Consider the following 26,577-nt stretch of genomic DNA (forward strand, 5'->3'; position numbering starts at 1 on the left):
ACGACTGGACAACCTCCATGCAAGACTCATGCAGGTCATACGCCCATATGGATCTTTGCCTTTGCGGCTGCGGTGAATTGAGGCTAACTAAGATATTGATCATGGCCATCTATCGAAATGAGGATGTAGATTCAATTGTTCGGTTCAGCCCCAATTCATCCATTCTACAACTGACTATTATGGAAGCACCGCTACTCCAGCTGTACGTGTCCTGGCGAGGGTGGCACTTCTCCAGATTCCCAAGCTTTCGCATCCTGGCCAAGCTCAAACTCAATGTGGCCGCCGTTAGTCATGACGTCGTCATGCTCGAACCAATTCTTGGTCCATTTTTTCCCATTGATCTTCACGCTCTGGACATAGTATCCATTAACCAATCCAGTTGCAGAGATACGCAGCGTCTTGTTTCCACTGACTGTCATGTTTAGATCAGGGAACCAAGGAGAGGAGATCAGGTACACAGGCTGTGTTACGATGGGGTAGATTCCAAGCATCTGCCACAAAAGCCAGGAGTTCATTGCACCAGCATCACTGTTGCCTGGAACTCCATACGCGGCGTCTTTAAAGCTGTGGGGAATAATTAGCAATGCAAACTCTCAAATATTCAACCACTCTGGGACCATACTATTGGTCAGCAAGACTGCGAGATCGCTCGACACTTTTGGCCTGCTTGTTGATATAGTTGTACAGGTACGGTGTTGCAAAGTCTGGCTCATTCCTGTTTTTAATTATGAGCAAAGGTTTTATTTCGATAAGATCCAAAGTCATTTACCCGATATTGATCAACGTGGTGATGCCTGCACCATTTGCTCCGAGGTTCTGGACGGACATATTGGGTTTGAACTAGACACCATTATTAGGCATTGAGTCTATCATCACTGTACCGCACTTACCATCAAATCTAGACGAGACTCAAAAGTCTCAGGGCCACCCATCAACTCAATGAGGGTTTCACAGTCGTGAGGAATGACGAATGAGTATTCTAGAAGCATTTAGCATCGTTCTGTCTATTCTTTTTCTCCGTCAAATACGATTTATATCTTACCCCATGGAATGCCCTCATAAGTGTAGGATGACCACTCGCAATCATAGCAGTAGAGCGGGTCATAACCACTGCTATTAAACTTCCCATTTGAGAGCTTCGGGGCCAAGAAGCCCGTAAAGTTTAGACTGCTCACGCTTGAGTCCCAGATTTTCTGCCACCCAGCAGATCGGTTGAGATACTTTTCTCGGTCCTCCGGCATTTCCCCAGCAGCTACCTGGCTAACCGCGAAGTCGTTCAGACTGTACTCAACGGTGCGAGAGATGCACCGCGTATTGTGGTCTTCAGAAACGTAGCCCAGCTCCTTCCAGTCATCGAGGGCACCACGGCCTTCTTTTGTGCTGGCAGTCAAATCTGTGGGGTCAAATGTGTTATAGGGAGTTACTTCGGCGTCTTTCTTCATTGCGAGATACCCCTCAGTCCAGTTGATAGCGCCGCGGAGGCCTTTGACGTAGGCGTCAGCGAGAACATTGTCTGCGTCTGATCCGCCCTGAACAAGACCATTCCAATTGCCGGATCGGCCGTCGGGCATATAACCGTCATGTCTTGCGTGATGTCAGCAGGTGGAATTGAGAATCATTACAATGATTGCCATACTTCCAGATATCAATCAAGCTTCGGATCATAGATTCGTAGTATTCGGGTTGGAAGATGTGGTAAAAGCTGACCGTGCAACGGAAGATATCCCCTACGCTATCGTTAGAAAGTGAGGGAATAACTCAAGAGAGGTAGTACTCACACATTGTATAGAAATCATCCCAGAACGGCTCCCCTGAGTTCCACAGCGGATTCTCACCCGTCCGATCAGATGGCATCAAATGCATGAAGTACAACGAGCTGTACAACAGACGGACATGAGTCATATTAGCCGAGTCGTCCAGCGGTACCTGGATCTTCTGGAACACATCATCATTCCATTCCTTGACAGAATCTTTGACTGTGTCGTTCAATTTCCAAGACGGAATCTCCTTCTCAATATATGACCGAGCCCTCTCGGTGGAGATGGAAGAAATGCCAACGCGGGAGGTGATGGACGAAGCAGGTCCCTCCTTCCAGCTGAAAAGGACACCAATCCGATTATTCATTGGCCCAGAGACCGCCTTTCTCGTGTCATTCCCATAAATTGGCTCACTTATACCACCATTTGCAAGGTTGTGGTATCGTGGTATTGGATCCGTGTTGATCCCAGAAAATGTTCGTACATTGTCTGCGTTCTCGGCAAATTCTCCCCAGAAGTAAACAGTAAAGGGGGCGCCTAGGTTACTGAGATTAGTTGCATCTCTCGTAAGTTATCGTGGAATCTTACCATTGTTCCATCCACCGACATACGTGCCATAACCACTGTATGCCTTCCCATCATCCTCAATCTGAATCTCTCCACCGGTGTAGAATTGGCCATTCGCGTCACCGGGAGATCCAGGAAGATACTGGGAAAATCCCGTCAGTTGATACTCGAGAATTAATGTACTCATTGAAGCAACATACATGAGAAACATCAATAAGCACGTGCTTCTCACTCTCTGGGAAAGAATATTCCATAATGCCAGCATGTCGAGATGCAGACAACTCAACAGCGACGCCACTCTTCAACTGGGTCTTATAATATCCCACACGAGCTATATCATCACCAATCTAACACCAAAGCACCTGTTAGCTTCTTAGGGTCCTCTTCAACAAATAACCCACTAGCTCACCCTTTTCTGGCTATAGGTTGTATTGTCGAGAATATTGACTGGACCATCCACAGAGGTCAAAGGCATCTGCGATATCAAACCATACTTAGGAGAACCACCAGTCCCACTCTCATGCATCATGCTGATTCCGGTTACGTTTCCATCGGGCGTCCAACCTCCATTCAGCACAGCAGTGCTCCAATTCGCTGCTGTCGAATCAATTCCGACCTTCGCGACGCCGAAAGGACGCGCACCACCAACAAAAATATCACCACCACCAAAGCCAGAGCCCGAAACAGGGCCTTCAGAGCCTATGAGTGGATTCACATATTGGGACAAGTCTACCTTGGCGGCTGAGGTGGTGCCCGCGAGTAATATCACCACTAGGGTAAGGGCTAGTCTCGAAGGTAGGAGCATTTTTAATAGAAGAAACAATTTTCATAAAATCTCAGATCTCTCTACAAATCAATGTTGAGGAAGAAGCCGGAAGTCAAGAAATTGGTGTTTGGAATTTGAAGGTCGTGCGTCCCAGCCTTCTTATACAGCTGCATTCCAGCACACAGCGAACTCCGACGTTTTTTCCTTCCCTTGCAGTAGTGTAACCCTGAAGATCTAGAATTGGCCGAAAATACAACCTAATGGATCCAATGAAGGGACGATCCCTTGCGTATAATAGTCCATTTGTTTACTGCAGAGCTACCCCGCATCAATGCACACGGCATCCCAGAAGACCAGGAGTGGCGGCAGTGCTCCGTGGGGGTAATCAAGCATGATGACATATTGATCGACATTTTTACTAGTCAACGGAGTAAAGGGAAATGTAACACCGGATAAAAAATAATATAGCGTCCACAAGCATAGTTGGAGGTTGGAACATCCCCGCAAAGAGGGCTTGGTCGAAGCTTGTAGGTCATCAGTGCGGAGAGCCAGCGCGGGGCCAAACATGGGTGGTAGTCTGGACATACAGAACAGGGTATAACCGTAAGTGGCTGCACGAGGCATTATCAATATGAAATCGTCCACTGCGGATCGGCAAGTGACTTGCTTTGGGGAGGTAGTATATTTGAGCGAGGTAAACAATCTGGCGATTTCCGGATCTTGCTTGCTAACATGTATATCCACTCGCTCATCCCCTATACTCTACAGTATCAATTACCATTTTGATACACGCTTCGTAGACGCACATTGACTTTCTCAGCTGAACTCGAGTAATAGGTAAGATATTATGTCCTATTTACGTCGTCACTACGTCTGTAGCTTCCTATTCCATGAGTCCGAATGTCAAACACGTGGTTTTTGGAACATTGGGGCTCGGAGTGATCGCCCTCCTCTGCTGGAGAATATGGAGCAAAGTGAAATGGTGGGAAAATTGGCGACTGGATAAGGCAGAGCCTGGATGCCTGGGCTGATGGAGCAAGGTAAGTAACAGCTTATGGACCTCATCATTATCCCTATGCTGGAGTGCCAAAGGCTAACAATTCTGGGTCACATTGAAGACAAGGGCCCCGACACTGTGCCCCATGTTCTACATGTCTTTCTAAATGTCTTTTCTACACATCTTGCTACACATCTTTCTTTATCGATGAAAATTAACAAATCCTACCTGGTCGCGTTATCACAATCCACTATACTTGATTAGATTATTTCCTTCGTTTAAAAGTACATAGGAGTAGACTATAATTCTTGGGTGTAAAGAAACCTGTGTGTATTGCATAGTATAAGCATAAGTTATGTTAATTTCAAAAGGGTCAACTAAAGAGACTTAGGCGCAGAGATCTTGGATTGGTATTCTCTGGTTTCCGACCCCCATTCCGTCCATGAGGATACCTCCAGTCTCCGTCGTCTGCAGCTTCCTAGCAGAGGCACAATATCGAGGACCATACTGAAGTTTTCTACTTATCCCAATGACAACCAGTAAATGTGAAGATAGAAAAGAATTCATTCAAAGATTCAAAGACTCCTAACCCATGATATCATCAGAACAAAACAAGAGGCAACCGTATCCAGCCAGGAAACCTATATCCATGGATGCAGAAAAAACGAAGAACATGCAAACTCATCCCTCTAGTCGTTACCGGCCCTCGATATAGTCTCTGTTTTCGATCGTTACACTCTTGGTCATGTGGTTGACCTTATACACACCAACGAGACGAGAAGCAAGTTCGAACTGGGAGAAATTAGTCAATGATTCAATGGTTTGCAGATTTAGAACTAGGCTTACCATGTTGTTTCTCAAAGAGATGACAATGAACTGTGCGTTCTTGGTCCGTTCCTTGATGTAAGAGGCGACAATTGAAACCTAGGTAGGTGTCTCGTTAGATTCCAGCTCGAATAAACAAAGGGACGGGGGAATGAACTCACGTTGCGGAAATCCAGAGCCGCATCAATCTCGTCCATGACATAGAGCGGGGTCGGTTTGTAGTGATGTAGAGCAAACACAAGGGCCAAGCTGGAGAGAGTCTTCTCGCCACCAGACAAGTTTCCAATGTTCTTCCAGCTCTTCTTCGGGGGCATGACTGAGAACAGGATACCTTCAGAGAAAGGATCCAAAGAGTCGACCAGCTCCAGCTCGGCGTTACCACCCATGGTGATCATCTGGTACATTTCCTTCAGACGAAGAGAGATGATGCCGAATCCTTCCATGAAGCCGTTCAAACGGGCTGAGCGGAGGCCATCGAGGCGAGCTTTGGCGGCATCACGCGATGATAGAGCCTCAGCCAAGTCTGCAGATCGAGATTCGTGCTCGGCGGCACGGCGACGGTACTCTTCAATGACCGAGAGATCAACAGACGCGTTCTGCACCTTCTCCTCCAGAGCAGCGATAACTGCCTTGAGAGACTCCTTGTTCATCGCGTCCAGCTCATCCTTGGTGTATGTTTGGAGATCCGTTGACTCCTGTTCCTCACCAAGATCGCTAATATTCTGCAAGGAAAGTCTGGAGAGCTTCTCCTCCCAATAGCGGCTCCGCTTTTGGTTTTCACCAAGAGCTTTCTGGTTCTCCTCAAGCTTGTTGCGCATCTCGATTTCAGTAGCGCGCGTCTCGTTGAGTTCGGCCACCTTCTCATCAAGCTCTGCCTTGAGGGACTGAAGTTCATCCTTCTTAGCTTCGAGCGCCTCCTGGGCTTCCTCGGCCTTCTGCCTCCAGCCAGAAGCGTCGCTGGCCTGGTTCTCAACATCTTCCTCGAGTTTCTCCAGGTCGTCTGTAATCTGGTTGATCTCCTTCTCGGAGCCATCACGAGCTTTGGAGTGCTTGACGATCAGCTTCTCATTCTTGGATTTCTGAACTTCCGCATTGGAAATCTCGTCGCTGAGCATGCTGATTTGCTCCTTCAGACCGTCGACCTTGGCCTTTTGTCCACGGAGACGGACACCACCAACTTCCATGATCTTGCTCTGAAGCTCTTGGATCTCCTCTTCAATGCCGCTCTTCTCGCTGTTGAGCTCCTCAATTTCATCCTTCATCGCCTCGATCTGCTCCTCAAGAGCAGCGACCTGAGTTTCGTCGGACTTGGAGGGCTTGTGGGCGGCTTGCAGTTCTTTGACTCGTCGCTGGGCGTCTGCGAGACTGCGCTTGGCACTTTCGATCTCAATCATGATCTTCTGGATTTTGGTGTCGACCCGAGGGATCTCTTCGGTCTTCTCTCGCATGTTGGCTTCGACATTGCGTTGCTTCTCCTGGAAGATCTGGAACTTTCGCTCCAGTTCCTCAAGATCGGCTTCAAGACGTCCCACTTGTTCCTTGGTGGTGTCTGCAACCTGTTTTGAGGACATGCCGCCCCGTGCAACACGGTTACCACCACCACTCATTGTACCGGAAACATCGATCAACTGGCCATCCAGAGTCACCACTCGCCATCGTCGTGCACCATAGGCAATGCGATTCGCCTGCTCGAGGTCCTTAGCCACGAGAGTGTTCTGCATTACGCTGTAGAAAGCAGGTGCAAACTTGGGATCCTTAGGTTTGACCAGATCGAAAAGGCGGGGGACACTCTCGGGAGTGTAGATCGTCGACATGTCGCGGCGAGGCAGACGATCAAGAAGAATAAAGTTGGCACGTCCAAGGTTGTTCTTGCGCAGGTAGTCGATACATTGCTGACCAACTTCTACAGTCTCCACCACCATGTTGTCAAGGGCAGGGCAGGCAGTAGAAATGGCGACGTCGTACTTTTCGTCGATAGTTCCCAAGTTGCCTAGGCGGCCATGGAAGCCATCGATACGACCAGATTCTTTAAGTCGCATGAGACCAGTCAAGACACTACCACGGTTCTGTGTGCTTGCCAGACTGACCCGTGCCTCATCGGCCTTTTGTCGAGCGCTGGAGACGTGGGCACGAACTTCTGGCTCACGAGCAGCATACTTCTTCAAGTCGCTCTGCAGCTTCGCCAATTCAGCCTCCAAAGTGTCCTTCTGGGCCTGTCGCTCCTCAAGGTCGTTTTGCTTGGTCTGAATAATTTCCTCGATCGTCGCAATCTTGCCCTGGGCCTCCTCCAGCAGGACAGCACCGGCATTGCTACGCTCATGCAGAATATCAAGCTCACTCTGAGCAACAGCCATGGCAGATTGTTTCTGGTTGATTTTCTCGTTCCAAGGCTCGAGAGACTTCTGCTTCACTGCGATCTGTTCGGAGAGGCCCTGCGTCTTGCCTTTGAGACTTTCGCGAATCGAGTCCAGTTCTTCCTCCTCAGTCTTCATCTCTTTCTCGAGTTGAGCCGTTTCATTGGTCTTTTTCTCGATATCATCCGTGAACTTCTCGACAAGGCTTTGGCATTCGGAAGCAGCAAGGCGGCTGGTTTGCATTGTCTTCTCCAGCTTCTTGTGCTTGCCTAGGAGGAATTTCCTTTTCTCCTCAAACTTGACGTTTTCCTTATCGAACTTGGCCATTTCCTTGGTCAGGGCCTGCGACTCTTTCTCCATGTTCTCATATTCACGAACACCACGCTTGTAGGCCTTTTCAAGTTCCTTGATACCCGACTCATTGCCTTCGTGCTTCTCAAGCTCCATGTTCAAGAGCTCTTGCATCTGGAGGATGGCCTCCTCGGTGACACGCACGTTATCAGCACACTCATTGATGTAGATCTGATATAGGGCTGATTGCTTCTCGGCGAGTTCGTTCTCATCGCGGATGTATGCCAGAGCCTTGTCCTTCTTATCCACAAGGGCAGTCTTCTCCTTTTCAACATGTTGAACACGATTGTTCTTCTCAACACAGACGTCATTCAAGGATTCCAATTCCGTGGCAGCTTCGTCGATTGGGGTCTTGTACTTGGAAGTTCCAATGATATCTTCCAAATATTCAAGAAGACCCTCGTCGTGCTCGTTGGCAGCCTTGGCCTTCATCTGCGCGATCGATTCGACTTCACCCTGCAAGATCAAGAATCGCTTGTGATCGAGATCGATGCCGCGGTCCTTGAGGAAGGTTGTCACCGCAGTGAAGCTTGTTTCTTTCTTGTTCATATAGTACTTGCTGCTGTTGTTCTTGAAGGCTCGCCGCGAAATAACTAGATGGGAATCTGGGATTACTTCGTGGCCGCCGTCGGCAAGGTCGAGAACTTGTTCGAAGTGGACCTCCACTTCACAGAAAGAGAGATCGGGGTACTGCGCTGAGTTATGGATCAGGGCGGAAATCTTGCCTTGCCGCATTTTGCTAGCACGGAAGCCGAACACAAATAGCAGCGAGTCAATAACGTTAGACTTGCCGGAACCGTTGGGACCAACGACAGAGGAGAAAGAGGCGTGGAACGGGCCAACAACCTGCCTGCCGGCATAACTCTTGAAATTTGTCAGAATCAAATTTTGGATGATCATGCGAGGCTTTGGTTCCGCTGGTTCCTCCGCTGCCGCGGGCATTGCCATGTTCCTTGACTTCATCACGATGTCCATTGGCTTTTCGAGGATAGTCGAGTTCGGGTTGATGATCGAGATTTGGGACTTGGGCTCTTCGGGTTGTTTCGACGGAGACGAGTTGTTCACGGCGGACTCGGTGATGTCGGACAGAGGTGGCACACTTTCCCGATGTGCGCGCGCTGGAGTGGGCTCTGGCGACGCGGACGGCTCTGGAGTGGGAAGTGAGCCCTTTGTCGACTTGGGAGTGATCGAGCCACGACCCTTGAGGGGTTGAGTCATACTTTGTCTTTTCAATGCCGCCTTATTCAAAGGAGAACCAGGATCAGCCTCTGCAGGCTCAGCGCTCTTCCGCTTCAATGCCGCCAGGTTTGAGGGAGAGTCCGGATCGGCCACCACGGAGGCAATGCTGACTCCCTCGTCATTCTCATCATTTTCGTCCGTTTCTTCGGCTTCGGAGGTATCCGACTCTTCTACTGTTGGCGCGATTGATGCTCTTGACTGTCGTGACTTTTGCGCTGGTTTCACGGTGGCAGGTGTGACGGGTTCTAGAGTCAACTGCTTTCCAGATGCGCGCTTCGCCTTATTGGGGACGGGGGTATAATCCTGCTCTTCCTCGCTCTCGTCTTCGTCGTCATCATCATCGTGCATCGAGGCCGTTGGCGTCACATTGCCGAGGTCCTCTGATTCGGAGGTCTCTTCGACCACATAGCTCCGGCGCGCGGCTGCGCGGCGGGAGGGCCGACCCTTTGCGATGGAAGCCATTTTTTGTCGCAAAGATCGATCAGTTCAGCGCCAGATACATGGGCGCGAGGGGTAGGAGTTGGAAAGAGGGGGGGAGGATGATGAGATGAGGGGGAAAAGATGGATCGCAGAGGTCCAGGCGGGAAAGCGGGTTGTTTACGTTCCGCCCAAACAGGCAAGGTGCTGCCCTCTGCTCACAACAAAGCCCTCACCGCCTAGTAACATTACCATCGTAATATTACCCATCTGCGGAGTGAAGCGCATTGCAGAGCTCTGCAACTTTCCTAGCGTCTTTCATCAACCTGGTCTAGAACCACAGCTCACGATGGCGCAGTGGGAGGATTTCAATCATATTTTCAATTTCAACAAGAAATACTCATACGACGCGAAAGTGGTCGACCAGATCATTTCCAACCGCAAGGCACTAGAGAACCAACTCTTTGCCGATCGACTACTCGGCCTGGCTGGCATCACAGGAGGTAAGGGCAATGAAAGCGTCATAGATGAATGGACAATTGACTGATTGACTCGGTTCTTCTCTGTTCTAGTGACCAAGGTCTATCCACCGAAGAGCAATGCCGACCTCCGATCGCTCATCGAACATATCGTCTCCTCAGAACTAGATATCCACCACAAGCAGGCCTTGGTTTATTACATTCTCAAAGACTGTCGCAGTGCGCCAGAGGCCGCTCCACACTTTGCACAAGACTGCCACTTGCCCGAGAAATATCGTCTCTTCATCGAGGGACTCTGGAATTTAGATCGCCTTGAGTTTAGAGTTCGTTTTACCTCTCTTACTGAAGCCCTGTGACATTTCTAACTGTCGCAGCGCGCAATCGAGTTCCTCGCCGAACCCTCCCTAATCCCAACCTTCCCCGACGAGATTCTCTATGTCTTGACGCTATCACAACTTCCCAAGCATGATGATAGTCTCGCCATCGCCTATTACCTCACCGCCGCTCCTCCTCTGGCCACCGAGAAGGTCCAGCGAGCTTTCTACGAGACCCTTTGCCGGTCAAATGTGACCGAGGCATTCTACTTCACGCGGAAATACGATGAGTCGCAGCGCCGCACTTACTTCGAGCAGCTAGTCGAGTTCGTGCACAAGACGCCAGCAGGCCAAACACGGAGCAAACGTGCGATGGAGCTTGTCGGTCTACCATTGGGAGAGGACGAGGAAGAATGGTTTGAGGAAACCTTGCTGCATGGAAGTGCCAGGTCCTTCCCGGGAGCAAAGGATACAGTCATGATGCGACGCTTAGCCATTGGGCAGATGAGTGGCCTTGGAACTGAGCTGGAATCTCTCGGCGGCAAGAAGGTAGACGGGTTGAACTGGGATACACTGCGCGAGAGCATGCGCCAAACACAGAACGTCTACCCTTCCTAGTGTTCTCGGGTTCTCAGCATGAACAATCTTCTAATGAACATAAGATTTGAATGAGTGATTGGAGTTCGGTGCTGTTTTTATGATAACGGATCTTCATCTTCTCGAATTACCTATCTAGCCTGAAGCTCCTCGTAGATAGTAACAGCAAAGGGTAGAAAATGAGGCAGGTAGCCATGGAGCACTTTCAAGTGAGAGATATATTTTTGCTTGTCCTGGTTACTTCGACAACATCTGAGTGAGGAGACGCGAGGTCATCTCCACCTGTCCTCTCTTAGAAGTAAAAATCACTGCCCTTAGAGAAGTCTTCCATGTCAAGATGCTAGCAAATAATGACGCCAGACGCCAGTTTCTAGACTCGGTGAAGTAGATACTTAACCTCAACAGAATGCCCCTCGATAACGACGATATCGGTACCGATAAGAAGCCTGCCGATAAGATTCGCGACAACTCCAAAAAACAGCTTCTTTCGCTTGTCTACACCTCATCTCACCTCGAACCACACCTTTACTCCTCTACCACTTACCGTTAATCCGAAAGCAAGCTCAAGAAATTCGACATTGATATAGTTGCTGGTCATTGAGATTCGGTGCCACGTCGAGGGGGCGCTTTCCCGATCGACTCAACATCAATCACGACAAACGCGGGTATTGACGCAGTGAGCGTGACGGCTTCAAGATGGTGGTCTGCTCCTTTTTCCAGCAGGGTCGCTGCAAGTTTGGTGGTGAGTTCCTCAGAACCCTATGTACGCTGCCTAAGGCAAAGGTCGCTGATGTCTAGTTAGACCGCTGCAAGTATGAACACCCAGGTCGAGCCACAGCCGGCGCATCAGGGAACCGATTCGGCGCACTCTCCGGTGGAGGATTCGGAGGTAAGTCATTTTTCTGTGTTTCAGATGCATCTACAGGCAATCACGGAAGGTTTGGTGCAAGTCTGTGGTGAAAATGTTTGTCGTGCTTTTCGACGGGCAGTTTAAATCCCACCTGCTGTTGTTCATTCACCACACTTGCAAAATCACCCTCCCTTCGTGCATCTACTCAACTTGGAGCTTACGCTTCTCTGCTTTTCCACCCAATCATTGAAATACTTGATGCCAATATGTTACTGTCTGCCTGGGCCTCATCTAACCAGCGTCTTCATTTAGGCCAGCCAACGGGGCCGACCCAAACACCCTCGGAGTGAGTATTCCCTGTCATGAAACGATGTATTTCCATGTACTGATATAAAGACACAGCTACGGTGTCACAGCCAACGATATCAAGCTCGACCTCACACCCAACAAGGGTCGACCCGAATGGGTATTTTCCTCATACGCGCCAACTCGCAATGTCCCTCGTCAGCTGTTCGGGGGTCCTCAGCGAGAGCAAAGTATGGAGGAGATGCGTCTCCGCCACTACGAACTGACAGCCGCGGGAAACATGAACCAGGCTGTTCAGGAGGCGCAGGGCTTGTGGCAAGAGGCTGTGAATCAAATGGACTCCGCCCTGAACAACCTTGACGGTGCTGTCAAGTATATAATTGACGGTGGCAATGAACACCCCAACCGCAATGATATCACAGCAGGAGTTCAAGGCCCTACCGGAAACCAGCCAACGCCATTCGGCCAGCCCGCCGGTCCAGCTACTGGCGCTTTCGGGACCGCCAACGCCCCTGGTACGGGCTTCGGACAGCCTTCGGCCTTTGGTCAACCATCCACGCTTGGACAACAGGGGTCTGCGTTTGGACAGCCGTCAACTGTAGGGCAGCCTTCAGCGTTTGGTCAGCCCTCCGCCATGGGGCAGCCATCAGGCTTCGGGCAGCCATCTACCTTGGGTCAGGGTGCCGCTTTTGGCCAGCCTGCAGCTCTCGGTGGTGGACCAACTGCATTTGGGAAGCCAGCATTCGGTCAGTCAGGATTCGCGCAAGCTGGAAGTACCCAGTCTGCATTCGGTCAACCTGCCTTTGGTCAGCCCGCTGCTCCAGCAGCCGGTGCCTTCGGTGCGCCCTCGGGTGCATCTCCTTTCACACAGGTTCAGGCCCAGCCTGCTACAGGCTTCGGCGCACCCTCTGGACCCTCGCCATTCGGACAGCCATCTACTCAGCAGCAGCCTGCAGCAGCGGGCGGCTTTGGTCAACCAGCTGCGCCATTCGCACAGCCTGGCCAGACCGCATCACCGTTTGGCCAAGTCCCACAGCAGCCACAGCAGCAAGCACCAGCGGCTACTCCATTTGGACAACCATCTGCGGCACCCAATCCCTTCGGAGCTCCCTCTACACAGCAACAGCCCGCCCCCTCGCCATTTGGTCAGCCTGCCGCTCCGCAGGGTGTACCTGTTCAGCCGCCTAATGCTGGACCTCGTGCGTTCATCAAAATCGATGATCCTAATGACCTGAATCCTCTTCCGCAACTACAGGGTGAAACTCGGCGTGACCCCAACACCAAGCGTATCACCATGTGGAAGGGTCGTCCGGTGAATTACGTCAACGATGCCCCCTGCTACCTTCACCCCCAAGACAACAAGACCTGGGTGCGCATCAATTTCCCGGATGGCCCCCCAGATGACGCCAGCCTGCGTGATTCTCAGGGCAAGCCTGAGGATTACACGCCTGAAATCGAGGAGATGTACAAGTTCTTCCTCGAAAACGGATACTTTAAGGATGGCGTTATCCCATCCGTTCCCCCAAGAAAGGACTTCATCAGTTATGACTTCTAGTCGTTCTTCGGGTGAAGGGAGGTTGTTCAGCAATTTAATCAGACATTGCGCGGTTGGGTCTTTCGTTTTGGTTTCGTTTTTCATTTATTTTTCTTGGAAGCTGGAGGACATGTCTCCAGTGGATCGGATACCGCAATGGCGTTTTTGGAGTCGGGTGTGCCGCACAGAGCATTCCGCAACCATAGGTGCTATTTAGCAAAAACCATGACAATGCAAATTACGACGGCTGGTAGCCACTACAAAATGGTCCAGGGTATTTATTTTCTCAAGATGTTTCCATTTTTTTGTCTTTCAGGTTGTAGCGGGTATCTACCACAATACTCCAATATCGGCTCGTAGTAAACGACCAATCGCTTTTCTGCGCCGGCAATTCGCTCGGTGCTATAAACAATCGATCCCGAGACCCTCCCTGATCCCATTGCGGAACTAGTGCATTTAAGCAGCAATGGTGACCTCAACCTCAACACCGGCCTCGATGTTGATGATGATCTGCTTGACGGTCTCGGTGGGGGCGAGGAGGCTAGAAAGAAGTAGATCTATTAGTCACACTGCTCTTCATGTATTTGGTGGAACGTGACGGGCTTCAATGCCCCACCACGTCCATATCGAAATATCCGGGATGACTTACTCGATGAGACGCTTGTGGATGCGCATCTCGTACTTGTCCCAGGTCTTGGAACCCTCACCGTTGGGGGTCTTACGGGTGGAGATGTTCAGGGTCTTGGTGGGCAGACGGACGGGGCCCTTGACCTGCAGGGACTTGGAGCGAGCACGGTCGATCAGCTCCTGGCAGACCTTCTCGAGGGAGGCGACCTTGCGGGAGGTGAGGGTGATGCGGATCTTGTGGACCTTCTGCAGAGGGCATTAGCAATCTGGAAAATTGGCGATTCGCGTGTGATTGGCGACAGCGACATCCTCGCGCGTCGCAATGCGCCGGCGACGAAGTATGTGCTATGTGATATGGCGAGTGTTTATTGTTGGGTTCAACGTACAGGGCCCTCGCCGAACTCCTTCTCAGGCTTCTGGTAAGACATCTTGAGTTGATTGATGGTGTTAAGACGGAATGCCGGTCAAGACCTGAACTGCTGGGTTCGGTAAGGTGATGATGGCCGATGGAGGTTGTGTGTGGAGCGAAGCGAAAAGATTCAGTGCGGGAAATCTTGGCGCTTCGGTTATCGCACGCTAAGCCGTTTGTGGTAAAGATGGCTGACTCAGCCCCTTGATGGGTCAGCGCCCGTTCGGGGACCAAATGCAGTAACCAGTAAGGTTGGCTCACAAGAGTGAGCCTCGTGTGTGTGATGCGGGTTGTCTTCTCTTCTTGATCTTGATTATTTTCAATTTCTCGATCTTTTTCTTTTCACTTGAATCCATCTTCTCCACTCACCTGATTTATTCGGAATCTCCAACACGTCAATGGCGGACTTCCCGTCTCTGGCTCCAGTGCCTTCCCCCGCAGTGCGGAGGACTATTCCATCTAACGACTGGGATGCCTGCCTAGATGCATGGATGACGTTGCTTGGAATTCGACTGAATGTTCCGGATCAAAAATTAAAAGATGTGGCCACTGAAGACCTCTCGGTAGTCTCATTTCTGGACTCATTTTATCAACATGCTGCTGCTGGAGACTCTGGTCTACAATCCGGACCTCGGGCTCAACAATTACGGAAGCTCTGTTTTCTCACGACAAGACGATATCTACTGAGCCTGTCAAATCCACCCGAAGGCCTATTGAGTTGGCAGCTCCTGAGCAATCTATGTTGCTGCTATCCTTCCAGCACAGCGTTGAAGGCGTCATTATCGGCTGCTTGGGACATGCATCATGAAAAGATATCTTCTAGTATAGAGAAGGCAAAATCACTCGTGATCAAGCAACTATCTATGGCAGGGAAAACAGCAGCTCTTGGTGTTCTCGCAGACATTCGACGTTTGACAATTTTGACTTCAGTCTTGCCGAACTGCGGCCAGATTCTCATGGCTGGGTCAGATTACCTCGATACTCTATATGAAGCCTATCAAGCAAAGGATACCCGAGAAGAGCTGCGCAAAATCTTGGTCGCCAATGTCTATGTTGGCCTGGTATCCCTACTCAAGGAGACAGCCATCAACTTGTCTTTGTTGCTGGACCAAATATTCAGTCTCAAGGCCAGTGCGGGGGTAGGCACTCCCGGAATGAAGAATGAGGCAACTCTGCTATCCGACCTTGTGTGTAGCACAGATCTTCTACAGCGATTGGAGAAGCACCTCACAATCCATCCTCAAAAACGAGGCCAGGACCTTCTCGCCAGCCTTCGTCTATATCAAATGGAAACAAGCCCGTTCCACCACCGGTATCAAAGGCGGAAAAAGGTGGACAAGGGTAAAGGACCATCAACGGGCCCTGTCATCCCCGATGAGCTCCATGCACACAAGATGTCGCTCGTATCGCAGGTTCAGGATCTTTTCCCGGACCTGGGGTCTGCTTTTGTCGTGAGACTACTGGACACCTATGGCGACAATCCGGAGACGGTCATTGCACATCTCTTGGATGATTCACTCCTACCAGAACTCCAGTCTCTGGATCGAACTGAACAACTCCCCCTGCAGCAGAACCCAGTCACAGCCATCTGGAGCCCCGCTCAACACCGCCCTTCATCCCCGCAGAGCCAGTCCCGTCTCGCAGGAATGTCTTCGACGATGATGTCGACATTGCAGAACTCAGTCTCTCAGGAGATGCGGAAGGGAAACTCCGATTCGGCCGTGCCAATCCCGAACTCACTGCGGACGAAGTCCTCGCAGACCGCAGCAAGCACGCCATCAACAAGGCGGCCATTCTCTCAGCCCTTGCAACTTTCGACTCCGATGACGACGAAAGAGACGATACCTATGATGTCGCAGACGTGGGCGGCACTGTTGACAGCGCCACGACAGGCACAGACGCCGAGGCCGATGCAATCGCACGAACTCAGCGCGCAGCAGCCGAGCAGATTGATCTGACCCTCCTACGCGCCTACAAGTTAAACCCCGCCATATTTGCACGGGACTCTACAACCCGTCGCTCGCAGCCCCGCACCTTACTCAAACAGGAAACCAACATGACGGACGAAGCTATCGAAGGCTGGGCCGTCATCTTACTCCAGGATCCTAAGCGACTCTCGAAACTCGAGAACAAGCTAGCTGATGATCTCGGTGGAGCGGGCAGTGGTGCCTTGAACCAACCGGAACTGGCTCCAACATCGTATAGGAAACCTCATCCCACAGAAGAGGATTCTGACGAGGACGGTGGGTCATCTGGCTACGCTCGGGGCCGTGGAGGAAGAGGTACAGGTGGACGTGGAGGAGGCAGAGGACGAGGGAGAGGTGGTCGTCCACCTCAATCTGGCGAGCAGGGACAACAGAATAGTGCGGTGGCGCATCAACGGAAGGAGCAGAATAAGGCTAGTCGGGCGAACCATAACCGCCGCCAACAGCGAGCTAAGAAGATTGCTCGGGGAGGAGGTTTGCCAGGCTGATGATTTGCGAGCTGCTGATGCATGTATAGCAATTGAGGCGTTTTTGCATAGAATCGTGATGGGCTATCTTTCTATTTACGGTTTTTTCCATACTCATGATAGAGGAATGGGAATACGAACATGTACAGTCGAGAACCCATTGCTAGACATAAAAAAGACGTTTAATTCATTGTCATTGCGGGGGACAGCCAAACACCTAGAAGATCTAAAACGTGAAGAAGAGGTGGTTCATCATATGCAGCTTGTGCAAGAATACAAGTGAAACATTTCAGTGGTGATGTGAGAAAACACCCTCCTTGGCGATTGACTTGCGGCACTCCTCGAGAATACGGAGCTGCTTTGCCACATCACCGAGCCGGCCGATGACTTGCTTGTTGCCATCATAGAAAGTGAAGAGGGCGTAGGGAATACCAGTGTCACGGCAGAACTCGGCAACGTACTTCTGGGCCCGGCGGAGATTGTGACGCGGCATGCGAGGGTAAAGATGGTGGATGGCCTGGAACTGCAAACCGCCATGGAAGAAATCCAGCCAGGTAGGGCAGTCGACATCCATGGTAGTACGCAACATCTTTTGGGCAAAGGACTCGTGGATACCCAAGTCGGCCGTTGACATGGCGAAATGAGAGAGGGTGATCTGAACATGGAGCGGGGAGGAAACAATATGGGATACCATAATGAATGTAAGACGACTGCTCCAGTCCGGGATGGTCTTGTATACCACGAGATAGCAGTACCAATACCAGAAGAATAGCTGACCACCATACTCCAGCCAGACATGCCACCTAGCGGGACCTTTCCTTGGAGCCTGGCGTTTAAGAAGGTACTCCCAGCTAAGACGGTAGAGGTTGAACCGCGCCAACGCCATGATAGGATAATAGGAGTAGTGCTGAATCTTCAGCATCACCTTGCAAAAAGCATCGAATGTCATATTGCGGTCATAGTAGGTACTTTGAAGGCTGTCAAAGAACCGATGGGAGATCGCAAAGAAGGGCATGTGCTCAATATCCGGATCGTGCTCAGGCTCGTTGGTCACAATATGGTGCACGTTGTGGCTTCGCTTCCACCATCCCAGGCTCAATCCGCCGATGTAGTCGGCGATAATGATGCCGATGACGGTATCAACATGGAAGTTGTGCGTGATGCCCATATGGCCAGCATCATGGGCAGTAAACACAAGTTGGTGCCACAAGCAACCAAGCCAAAATCCAGATATTGCCCACCAGCCGAGGCGCAAGAAAATGTAAGAGAGAGAAGCGAAGAGGGTGTACCGGCAGCATTCGATGAAATAGGACATGTAGTTGCAGTCGAATAATCCCTCGGCGAGCATGCGCTCGTTCAGGTCACGGTACTTGCGTTTGATGCTCTCTTGAATCCCTGTATCCAGTGATGGGTATTTGGTAGTGTCGAAAAGGATCTCCTCTCGTGTTCGAGCATCCAGGAAATGCGGTCTCGGCTCGTCATCTTCATTTGGAGGGGTGGACGTGGCAGAACTGTCTGTGCCAGGTGAAGAATTCTTTCGACGGATTGTAGATTTTGAGTCAACCGCATCGAAGATTGGCGAGGGGGGTATAGAGCTTTCTGAGCTGGAATTGTCTCGAATAGAAAGGTCTTCTTCTCCCGAGCAGGCGTCTTCGGAGTAAGGACGGAACTTGCCGCCTTGAATGGGAGGGAGGAAGTTCGACCAGGTGCCTTCGATTCGACCTATTTGGTAGGAGAGCATGATCTCGCGGGCCTCTTTTGAGTGAAGTCTATAGTGAAGGATCATTTCATCGATTAGTGACCATAGTGATGAGGCTGTTCAGGGGGAGACATACGCATTGATCTCATCTGTGGCATCCCTGCCCACCATATGCTTCATCGGCTTCTCACCACCAGGGTGAAATTTCATGTAGGCGTCCACTTTCAGGACGCGGCCTTCGAAGATAATGACATGCTTTCCTTCTGCGATTTGTCCCTCAATATACCGGCGACTCAGGACGGTGTCCTTCCGGGAAGGTCGGGAGGTGGTTTTGTCCATCGTCGGTGGTGGATGCGAAGTGCGAGCGGAGGAGTTGGAGATGGCCTCAAAGTCCGAAACGACTGGCAATAAATTCAAGGGAACATGGCTATGAACTGAAAATGCACAGGTAATCGCAGGACTCGCAAAGAACAGGAATACTAATCCAGAAAGCCAAGTGGAAGGAAGAACAGCAGAAGGACAGCAGGGGCGGAGGAAGGTGGAGTCAACAAGTGGGGACCGATCGGCCGCGGTCGCCCGTGACTCGACAGTCAACAATCAGATTGCAACGTGCACCGCCCACCCACGCCCACCAACTGCAATACTACAGTACTTCTCCAACTAACTGATGGCATGATCAACATGGCTCAGGTAATCTTCATTTGGTCCCTTTCATACCGCTGAGATCTGACCTCGGACAGGAATCGCTTTCATCATTGGTTCAAACATGGCTTCAGTGGGACCAGGTAAATAGAGCACCATATCTTGTGTTTCAGGTTCTCGATTTCTGGTTGCCTGATCTCACCGACTCGCCTCGACTCGGATATAGGACCCCACGACTCGCGCGGAAATTGAACAGCTGCGCGATGCCAATAACACCAAAGAACTGGAGCTGCGCCTCCGCAGTCGTACGTTGATCCCGGTGGCTGTCCTAGCGCAAATCCTTTAACTATCTCTAGGAATTGAATTCGGCACCGCAGGCTTGCGTGGCCGTATGGCTGCAGGCTTCACCTACATGAACTGCTTGACGGTGATTCAAGCTTCACAGGGACTCGCCAAGCATATTCAAAGCAAAGGCCCGGAGATCGCTTCCAAAGGTGTCATTATTGGACACGATGCGCGTCATTACTCCCACAAATTTGCTCAGCTTGCTGCCAATGCTTTCATTGCGCTGCAAATTCCGGTCAAATTTATCGACGAGTCGGCGCCAACTCCCCTCGTTGCCTTTGGAGTGCATCATTTCAAGGCTGCTGCGGGTGTAGTAGTGACTGCAAGCCATGTACGCCTTGATGGACAACCCACTGCGTAGACTGTACAATGTTGCTAACGATGACCTTGAAATTTCGAATAGAACCCGCCTCAGGATAATGGTGAGAGGTGCATCTTGTACTGATCCAGGAACGAATTGCTGACCTTTCTTACAGGCTACAAAGTGTATGATCCTCGATGATCAGCCTGGAGAGATTTTAGAAGACTGACTCGAAACTTCAATTCTCAGTTACTCCAGCAATGGTGCCCAGATCAACCGGCCCGAGGATGGTGAGATCGCACAATCAATCCTTGAAAACTTGGGACCCTGGCCAAATGCCTGGGAAGAAGGCCGACGCTCAGGGGAGTACTTTGAGGAAGAAGCTCTCCAAGAGATTCTGGTGCCTTTCCAACGTCGAGTCAAAGAATATGCGGTAGGTGACCTCATCAAATCGGAGTTCTTATTATAGAATTGATACTGAATCTGGTGAGCCAGGTATCGACTGTGTCGCATATGCATCCGCCCCGGCCATTTGTCTATACCCCCATGCACGGCGTAGGAGCGATTCGAATCAGCTCTCTGCTCAAAGAGATGGGTATGCACGAAGATAAAGAGTATAACATTGTTCCCCAACAGGCGCAGCCGGATCCCAATTTTTCAACGGTGAAGTTCCCCAACCCTGAAGAGGCTGGAGCTCTGGATCTAGCAATCCAGGTCGCGGATCAACAAAACAAGACTTTGATCTTCGCCAACGACCCAGATGCAGACCGCTTTGCAGTGGCTGAGAAAGTTGAGTAAGGGACCCGAGATCTCTTTGTCTGAATAGGCTGGAGACTGATACTATGGCAGTGGTAAATGGTTCCTTCTTACAGGAAACCATGTTGGAGTTCTTTTTGCCTCTCATCTTTTCGATACCATCACCTCCGATGTAGACGCGTCGAAAATTACGGTTCTCACCACCACCGTGTCGAGTGGAATGCTTCAGAAGATGGCTGAGTCCAAGGGTATTCAGTTCAAGGAAACTTTGACCGGTTTCAAATGGATGGGCAATGTGGCTCAGGACCTTGAAAAGTCCGGACAGATAGTGCCATTTGCCTATGAGGAAGCACTGGGCTATATGTTCCCAGCCGTCAGCTACGACAAAGATGGTATCACCGCTCTTTCAGTCTTCTCTATGGCAGCTGCAAAGTGGAAGGCTCAGGGATTGACCGTGTTCGACAAGCTCCAACAACTGTTCAAAGAGTTCGGCCACCATGAAACTTTGAACAACTATTTCCGATCTCCCAGTGCCCAACTTACACTGGAGCTATTCCGTGGAATTAGACGCGGCTCTTTCCTCCCTAACATGCAGCTTGGCAAATTCAAAATCCTGAGATGGAGAGACCTGACTGAAGGATATGACACTGCATCGTCTGATCACAAGCCTGATTTGCCCGAAGACCCCACTAGTCAGATGATTACGCTGTGGTTGGAAGGTGGAGTGCGCTTCACGTTCCGCGGCTCAGGTACCGAGCCGAAGGTTAAGTGTAAGAACCCCCATCCCCTTCTTCTCTCCCCTTAGATAGTTTGGAAGTCTAACAATTGCCAGTTTATATCGAGTGTTGTGGCGATTCTCGGGAGGATGCCGTGAAGGCAGTCTGCGATGCCTTCTTTGCGATTTTGAAGGAATGGGTTCAGCGATACACCCCTTCCATGACGTACAATAATGAGCTTCCCACCTCGTCGGGATCTATTTTGCTGGTGGACAAGGAATCGCTGTCTGTTTGACGGGGTACACGAACTAGGCTTGTGACAAGGCAATGTCAATTAAACATGTTAAAAAAGTCCCATAGCTCCACGATAGGTACAATGCTGCACACGAATCCTGAGTAGCATCTGACCATTATTTTAAAAGACAACCAGGCCCCGAGATGGATATGAGGCAGGCATCGATGCCCGAGTGTGACTCGCTTCTGCAGGTCTCCGCCAAGATCGTTACTTTCTTGCTGGCATGGGCGAATGAAACGATGACCCCTGTGAGGGGAAAGGAACAAACTGCATTTTGTGTCGCTTTTGGATTTCAGGCCTGCCGATAATTTTTCAGCCTCATTATGGCCCTTTTCGGTGGAGAGTCTCTGTTGATCTAGGTATAAGAGTAGGTAGGTAGTCTTGTCCATTCAGCCAAATTTCCACTCCTCTATCTCAACATCTTTCAGGTACCTCATCTAACCCAACTTGGGAGCATCATTTCCTTTTTAAGTTCTCAATTATGTACTGTTTGGTTCATTGTCGCCATGCCCAGAAAGTCGATCCTTGTCATAAGTTGTGCTGCGCACACCATCAGCATGAAGCCAAACGGGAGACTCGCTATTGTTGCCCAGATAATTGCCCTAATTGCGGCTCTTGTTATCAAAAGTGGTATTTCTTTCTGAAATATATATTGCGAGGTAAAACAGATACCTACTAACAAATTCTGCGAATAGTGTGACACACGAAGCCCAGAGCAAGGCTCAACGCGCAGATCCCAGTACTCATCATCACAACTGGAACCGACCCCCCGAATATCTTCCATGTTGCTGCTTTACCGGGAGAGTCGAATGCCCAGAATATACTAGTCGATGCTGCCTTTACAATTTGTCACCGATACCAGCATGCAAACACTCCAAGTGCGACCATCTACATCTGCCATGTCAGTACTGCCAGTCTCAATCTTCTTGTCGAGTACGAAAACAAGAAGCTCCTCCGGGACTTTGTGCCTCTGAATGTCAAAATGAGCATTTTATGAGACGTTCGCATGGCTGTAATCGTAATGCTTCGAGCCATGACCACGCCAACGAAAGCCGAATGCCTCATCTCTGCTGCTCGACTTGCTGTCCGTGCTTGAATTGCCTGAATAAATACCGAGTGATTCATAACGGGAAATTTTATCTTCACAGATGTCTACATTGCGTCTGTTGCGAGTTCCACCAATGTGGACAGCACGCAAAGGGTGGCAGATGGGCACCAGGCCCTATAGTTGAGGCTTTAATGGGACATTGAAAATAATTTTGAGCCTTCTGGGCGCTCAAGATTTATTTTTTAAAATTGAATTCTTGTTCATGATGACAGTCTACCCAGCTGTTTTCATTCAATAGGGCTCTGGGTCCTCCCGGAGTGGCGTTCAACATTCCCGGATTGGGCGATGAAATTTCTGCAGCTCCATAGTTCCACAATTTGATGTTTCATCAACAAGCACATCCGAATTGGTGTAGTGGCTAACATCGTCGTCTCTCACACGACAGCCAGGGGTTCGATTCCCCTATTCGGAGATATTTCTTTTGTTTTTGTATGTACGTGGTTGAGTAGACTGCGAGGTCTGCTTGCAAGGATTTGGAAGCGACTTTCTTCTTCTCACTTTTTTTCTTCCATTTTTTTTTGGGAAATATTCTAACCGCTTCGTTTTGTTCTATAAGGCATCTTTTAATGGTTATCAAAGCAAGCCGTGTGGAATAGAAGTGAGGCGCTTTCTAAGTGTTGCTGAAATAAGCCTCAATGCTAACATTTTTTGGGCATCAGTTTTTAACGAGTTTCGGTCATGCCCTTCCAATAGGCTGCGTGAAGCCCGGCGAGCATGTCAGTCCAGAAAGTTTGCAATCGACCGACAGGGAAGTTCCCAAATTTGGAAGCTTCCGTAGGATGCCCGTAGCTTTGGGATTCGATGAAGTTAAGACTGCCGGATTGGCATTTTTATATGCCTGATACGTCTTTCTCAAATGCACACTGAATATTAGCCATCCATACTCCAAGCTAGCTAAATATTGAAACGAAAAGTCGGATTGAATTAAAGCTGAACATCTTGTCATAGTCTATCCAAATACGTCTGGTTAACGCTAGATTCCGAGCTTGACATGTTCTTAGAACCCGCACCCAACCTATGAACCATCAATCACATCACGAATGCGCCTAACGTGGACTGCCAAGTTTTGCAACTTCCAAGATTGCATTTGCAAAAACATCGGGCCTTTCCAGTGGTATGGCTTCACCACAACCCTTCACAATGTGATGCACTCTCGGCCCTGCGAAATACTTCGCTGTAGTGCTCCCGTTCGTAGCCGGAAACACGACAGCTTGATCCGGATCTAGGGTGACAGATGGCACAGTGATAAGAGGCTGCGTATCCAGCTTGTTCGCTAGCTCTGCATAACTAGGATCTCCCGGGGCATAAAGCAAGCGATTGCGATAAAAGTTGGTCGCAATGTCCACATAGTCGGGGTTGTGGAAAGCAAGGCTTGCAGCATCTAATTGCGCTTCGGTGTAGGTCCAGTTTGGGCTATTTTTCGACCAGAGTACTTCGGCCCAGCCTTTCGTGTCGCTAGCGAGCGAGCTGTACCCCGGGGGAGTGAGGAACACGTAGTAATACCATTTGACTGGGTACGAGCTCGCGGGGGCAACATTCCAGGCTGTTGCTCGATTTTGAATAAGGTAGGAGTTTGCTGCAACCATTCCTGAGCATCTCTCTGGCCACAGGGCCGCTGCAACATTGACAACGACAGTTCCCCAGTCATAGCCGGCAAAGACAGCCTTTTCAATTTTAAGAACGTCCATCAAGTCGATGATGTCTTTGCCCAAGGCAGCTTGTTCTGCGCTGCGCAGTGTGGTCGCTGACAGGAATGTTGTATTACCAAATCCTCGAAGAGACGGGACGATAACGCGATATCCTTCTTTCTCGAGCTTTGGGACAACATCGACGTAGGTATCAATTGAATATGGGAATCCATGGGCGAGTATGGCGACGGGCGCCTTGGTGTTCTTAGGCGCCGAGTCATAGTACTCAATAGACAGCTTTGGTGTTTTCGCATAATAAACTGGACCCAGAGTAGGCAGAGAAGAACCCGGCCCTGTTGCTGTTGTAGATATAGTTGCAGCGATGGCTGTTAGGGAAAAAGCAAACAAGCTTAGAAGGGAAAATCCCCCAGATGTGTAAACGGTTCGCATTGTGGAATGAGGTGGCTTGCTTTACAATGAAACAGTGTCTGTCTAATATTCGCTTTCAGCACCAGTCCCAAGCTGCCTGTATTTATATGTTCTCTCATCTAGGGAATGCAAGGGAATCCAGGCTGCCTAAATTATCGGGCTACCTAGTTAGGTATTGTTATAGACGCCCTCCCCGTTAGCCCGCCCCAACGGGCACCGCATTCCACTCCTAGTGCTTATTCTACAAATTGTGATGACGCGACAGTACCGCAAACTGTTTTGCAAGGCATGCTGTTCATCTGACATCTCACATCTTTTAGACTTTCCGGTTATTCCGCCCGCAGCTTAACTCCTGTCTAAATCAGGCTTAATGGGATCTGCAAATACCTAAGTCAGACTAGTCTATGATTGATAGCCGCGACCTGGTAGTTAACGTTAACTAACTAACTAGTTAGTTAACTTAGTTACATACTTCTTACTAAGCCGCCTGAATTGAAAGGCTTCGAATTTTTTACGGCTTAGCTAGTCGGAAGGAATCACACCAATCTAGGTCAACCATTTAGCCCTTTGCCGAGTCTATCACTACCGTGGGGTTCTATAATCTAAATTTTGAACCAACGCCAAAGCTTTAGAACTATGTTCTAAGTCGCCGATTGGAACAGTAAGTCAAGGATTGATGTCTTGACGATAACGAGAGACGATAAGATACATCCAGATAAAAGATGAGATTGAGCGTATTTAGTTAGACTATATTGCTGGTCTCTAGATGGAGGATTAAACTGTCCTGGTACGCCTGGGCACTACCACCTGTTGAGCTTGGGAATGAAGACAGGGCCACGAACTTAGGTACCTGAACAAAATCAAATGTAGCAGGTCTTTGTATACTTCGGATAAGTGGTAAGATAGGTCACCGTCGCTTACGCGATTGTCCTTTTCCATTGGCTGTCAGGCAATTGACGTCCGCAGGGAAGATTACGTAGTTGAAACTAAGCCCCGTTTGTGTAGGCGGCGGTAACCGCGAATGCTAGTCTATTGCCGCTGTGCAGATATCAGGCACGAATGCCAATAAGCTTGGCGGGAACTTCCTTTTTCTTCAAGCGGAACCATGTTGATTCTGGCTATAGGTACACAATATGGAGATAAGGATCCTAGATCAGGGGTTCGTAGCACGAGCGTCCAGCAACCATTATGTTGGGATTAGACGAGGGATGGGAATTGAACCAGAGAGTAAGATGTAGGCGTTGGACGTCAGTGGCTAGCAGCAGTACTACGATGTCCTTTTCTCTGACGGAGAAAAGGCACAGCTAGTACTTTGCTGGAAGTTTACCATCTGGACGCGGAGCTGTTCCCGGCACAAGCAAGCCGAAGTCCTGATTGAAGGATTTGTATTAGGTGAAGAATTTTCGGTATGAGAAAGGAGACTAGATTTTGAAAAGGGAGAAAAGCGAGACTGAGTTTCGAATAGCAGAAAGGAATTTATAAAATTTAGCTTCTGCTGCCCCAGCCAGCCGCCCCAGAGCTATGGTAGCCCGCGCTACTAAGCTATTTGGGACTATGCTAAGCTATAAAACATTTGCGTAACCCTTTTGAGATTACTACAGGCTCCCTTTTAGGCATAGTACGTGTTAGTTGCTTCATGCTCCAAGATGGCAAACTCACGGATCACGAGTAAACTAGTCCTTTTATACTACATAGAATACTAAACCGACGCAGTAGAGTAAAAACAATTTTCGAAACCAAGTTTTAACTATATAGAAACGCATTGAGCAGGGCGTGGAAGGACAGTTACATCAAAAAAACTTGCCGTGTCTCGAACC

At 49.8% G+C, this 26,577-nt stretch overlaps 9 protein-coding genes across 9 annotated transcripts; 4 read left to right on the forward strand and 5 right to left on the reverse strand.

Moving 5' to 3' along the window:
- Window positions 1-191: 191 nt before the first annotated feature.
- On the reverse strand, window positions 192-3,129 carry N7473_009215 (uncharacterized protein; the record flags this gene model as incomplete). The annotated part of the gene is made up of 10 exons (XM_057155154.1): window positions 192-564; window positions 623-715; window positions 770-840; window positions 891-979; window positions 1,043-1,584; window positions 1,637-1,727; window positions 1,779-2,294; window positions 2,346-2,466; window positions 2,525-2,671; window positions 2,734-3,129. 10 exons carry the CDS (start codon window positions 3,127-3,129, stop codon window positions 192-194), a joined length of 2,439 nt encoding a protein of 812 aa, XP_057006284.1.
- Window positions 3,130-4,655: 1,526 nt separating this feature from the next.
- smc4 (condensin subunit SMC4) lies at window positions 4,656-9,318 on the reverse strand (the record flags this gene model as incomplete). Its single annotated transcript, XM_057155155.1, has 3 exons — window positions 4,656-4,879; window positions 4,934-5,011; window positions 5,074-9,318. 3 exons carry the CDS (start codon window positions 9,316-9,318, stop codon window positions 4,784-4,786), a joined length of 4,419 nt encoding a protein of 1,472 aa, XP_057006285.1. The 3' UTR covers window positions 4,656-4,783.
- Window positions 9,319-9,622: 304 nt separating this feature from the next.
- On the forward strand, window positions 9,623-10,684 carry N7473_009217 (ELYS family protein; the record flags this gene model as incomplete). Its single annotated transcript, XM_057155156.1, has 3 exons — window positions 9,623-9,776; window positions 9,846-10,075; window positions 10,127-10,684. 3 exons carry the CDS (start codon window positions 9,623-9,625, stop codon window positions 10,682-10,684), a joined length of 942 nt encoding a protein of 313 aa, XP_057006286.1.
- Window positions 10,685-11,359: 675 nt separating this feature from the next.
- N7473_009218 (FG-nucleoporin nup42) lies at window positions 11,360-13,374 on the forward strand (the record flags this gene model as incomplete). The annotated part of the gene is made up of 4 exons (XM_057155157.1): window positions 11,360-11,405; window positions 11,466-11,552; window positions 11,826-11,859; window positions 11,916-13,374. 4 exons carry the CDS (start codon window positions 11,360-11,362, stop codon window positions 13,372-13,374), a joined length of 1,626 nt encoding a protein of 541 aa, XP_057006287.1.
- Window positions 13,375-13,628: 254 nt separating this feature from the next.
- Window positions 13,629-14,494, reverse strand: S10a (40S ribosomal protein uS10). Its single transcript, XM_057155158.1, has 3 exons — window positions 14,367-14,494; window positions 14,003-14,226; window positions 13,629-13,894 (listed from the first exon to the last, which is right to left on the reverse strand). The coding sequence occupies exons 1-3, from the start codon at window positions 14,406-14,408 to the stop codon at window positions 13,810-13,812; spliced, it is 351 nt and encodes a 116-aa protein (XP_057006288.1). The 5' UTR covers window positions 14,409-14,494; the 3' UTR covers window positions 13,629-13,809.
- A 293-nt stretch (window positions 14,495-14,787) lies between these two features.
- N7473_009220 (ASCC2 family CUE domain-containing protein) lies at window positions 14,788-16,862 on the forward strand (the record flags this gene model as incomplete). Its single annotated transcript, XM_057155159.1, has 2 exons — window positions 14,788-15,923; window positions 15,974-16,862. 2 exons carry the CDS (start codon window positions 14,788-14,790, stop codon window positions 16,860-16,862), a joined length of 2,025 nt encoding a protein of 674 aa, XP_057006289.1.
- A 268-nt stretch (window positions 16,863-17,130) lies between these two features.
- Window positions 17,131-18,879, reverse strand: N7473_009221 (fatty acid desaturase; the record flags this gene model as incomplete). The annotated part of the gene is made up of 2 exons (XM_057155160.1): window positions 17,131-18,610; window positions 18,677-18,879. 2 exons carry the CDS (start codon window positions 18,877-18,879, stop codon window positions 17,131-17,133), a joined length of 1,683 nt encoding a protein of 560 aa, XP_057006290.1.
- Window positions 18,880-19,212: 333 nt separating this feature from the next.
- Window positions 19,213-21,595, forward strand: N7473_009222 (phosphoribomutase PRM15; the record flags this gene model as incomplete). The annotated part of the gene is made up of 10 exons (XM_057155161.1): window positions 19,213-19,230; window positions 19,281-19,325; window positions 19,409-19,487; window positions 19,539-19,858; window positions 19,931-19,949; window positions 20,004-20,013; window positions 20,078-20,261; window positions 20,324-20,622; window positions 20,678-21,354; window positions 21,417-21,595. The coding sequence occupies 10 exons, from the start codon at window positions 19,213-19,215 to the stop codon at window positions 21,593-21,595; spliced, it is 1,830 nt and encodes a 609-aa protein (XP_057006291.1).
- A 2,154-nt stretch (window positions 21,596-23,749) lies between these two features.
- N7473_009223 (alpha/beta fold hydrolase) lies at window positions 23,750-24,781 on the reverse strand (the record flags this gene model as incomplete). The annotated part of the gene is made up of 1 exon (XM_057155162.1): window positions 23,750-24,781. One exon carries the CDS (start codon window positions 24,779-24,781, stop codon window positions 23,750-23,752), a length of 1,032 nt encoding a protein of 343 aa, XP_057006292.1.
- Window positions 24,782-26,577: the final 1,796 nt, after the last annotated feature.

This window comes from Penicillium subrubescens (assembly GCF_028828155.1).
Source record: "Penicillium subrubescens strain IBT 31985 chromosome Unknown utg000006l_segment0_segment0, whole genome shotgun sequence".
NCBI classification, from domain to species: Eukaryota; Fungi; Ascomycota; class Eurotiomycetes; order Eurotiales; family Aspergillaceae; genus Penicillium; species Penicillium subrubescens.

Bases quoted from the DNA above. Each gene is read 5' to 3' on its own strand.
- S10a (XM_057155158.1), bottom strand. From the start codon at position 14,408: ATGTCTTACCAGAAGCCTGAGAAGGAGTTCGGCGAGGGCCCT. The intron at 14,227-14,366 runs GTACGTTGAACC...TGCCCTCTGCAG, and splicing joins AGGAGTTCGGCGAGGGCCCT to AAGGTCCACAAGATCCGCAT. The intron at 13,895-14,002 runs GTAAGTCATCCC...ACTTCTTTCTAG, and splicing joins ATCCACAAGCGTCTCATCGA to CCTCCTCGCCCCCACCGAGA.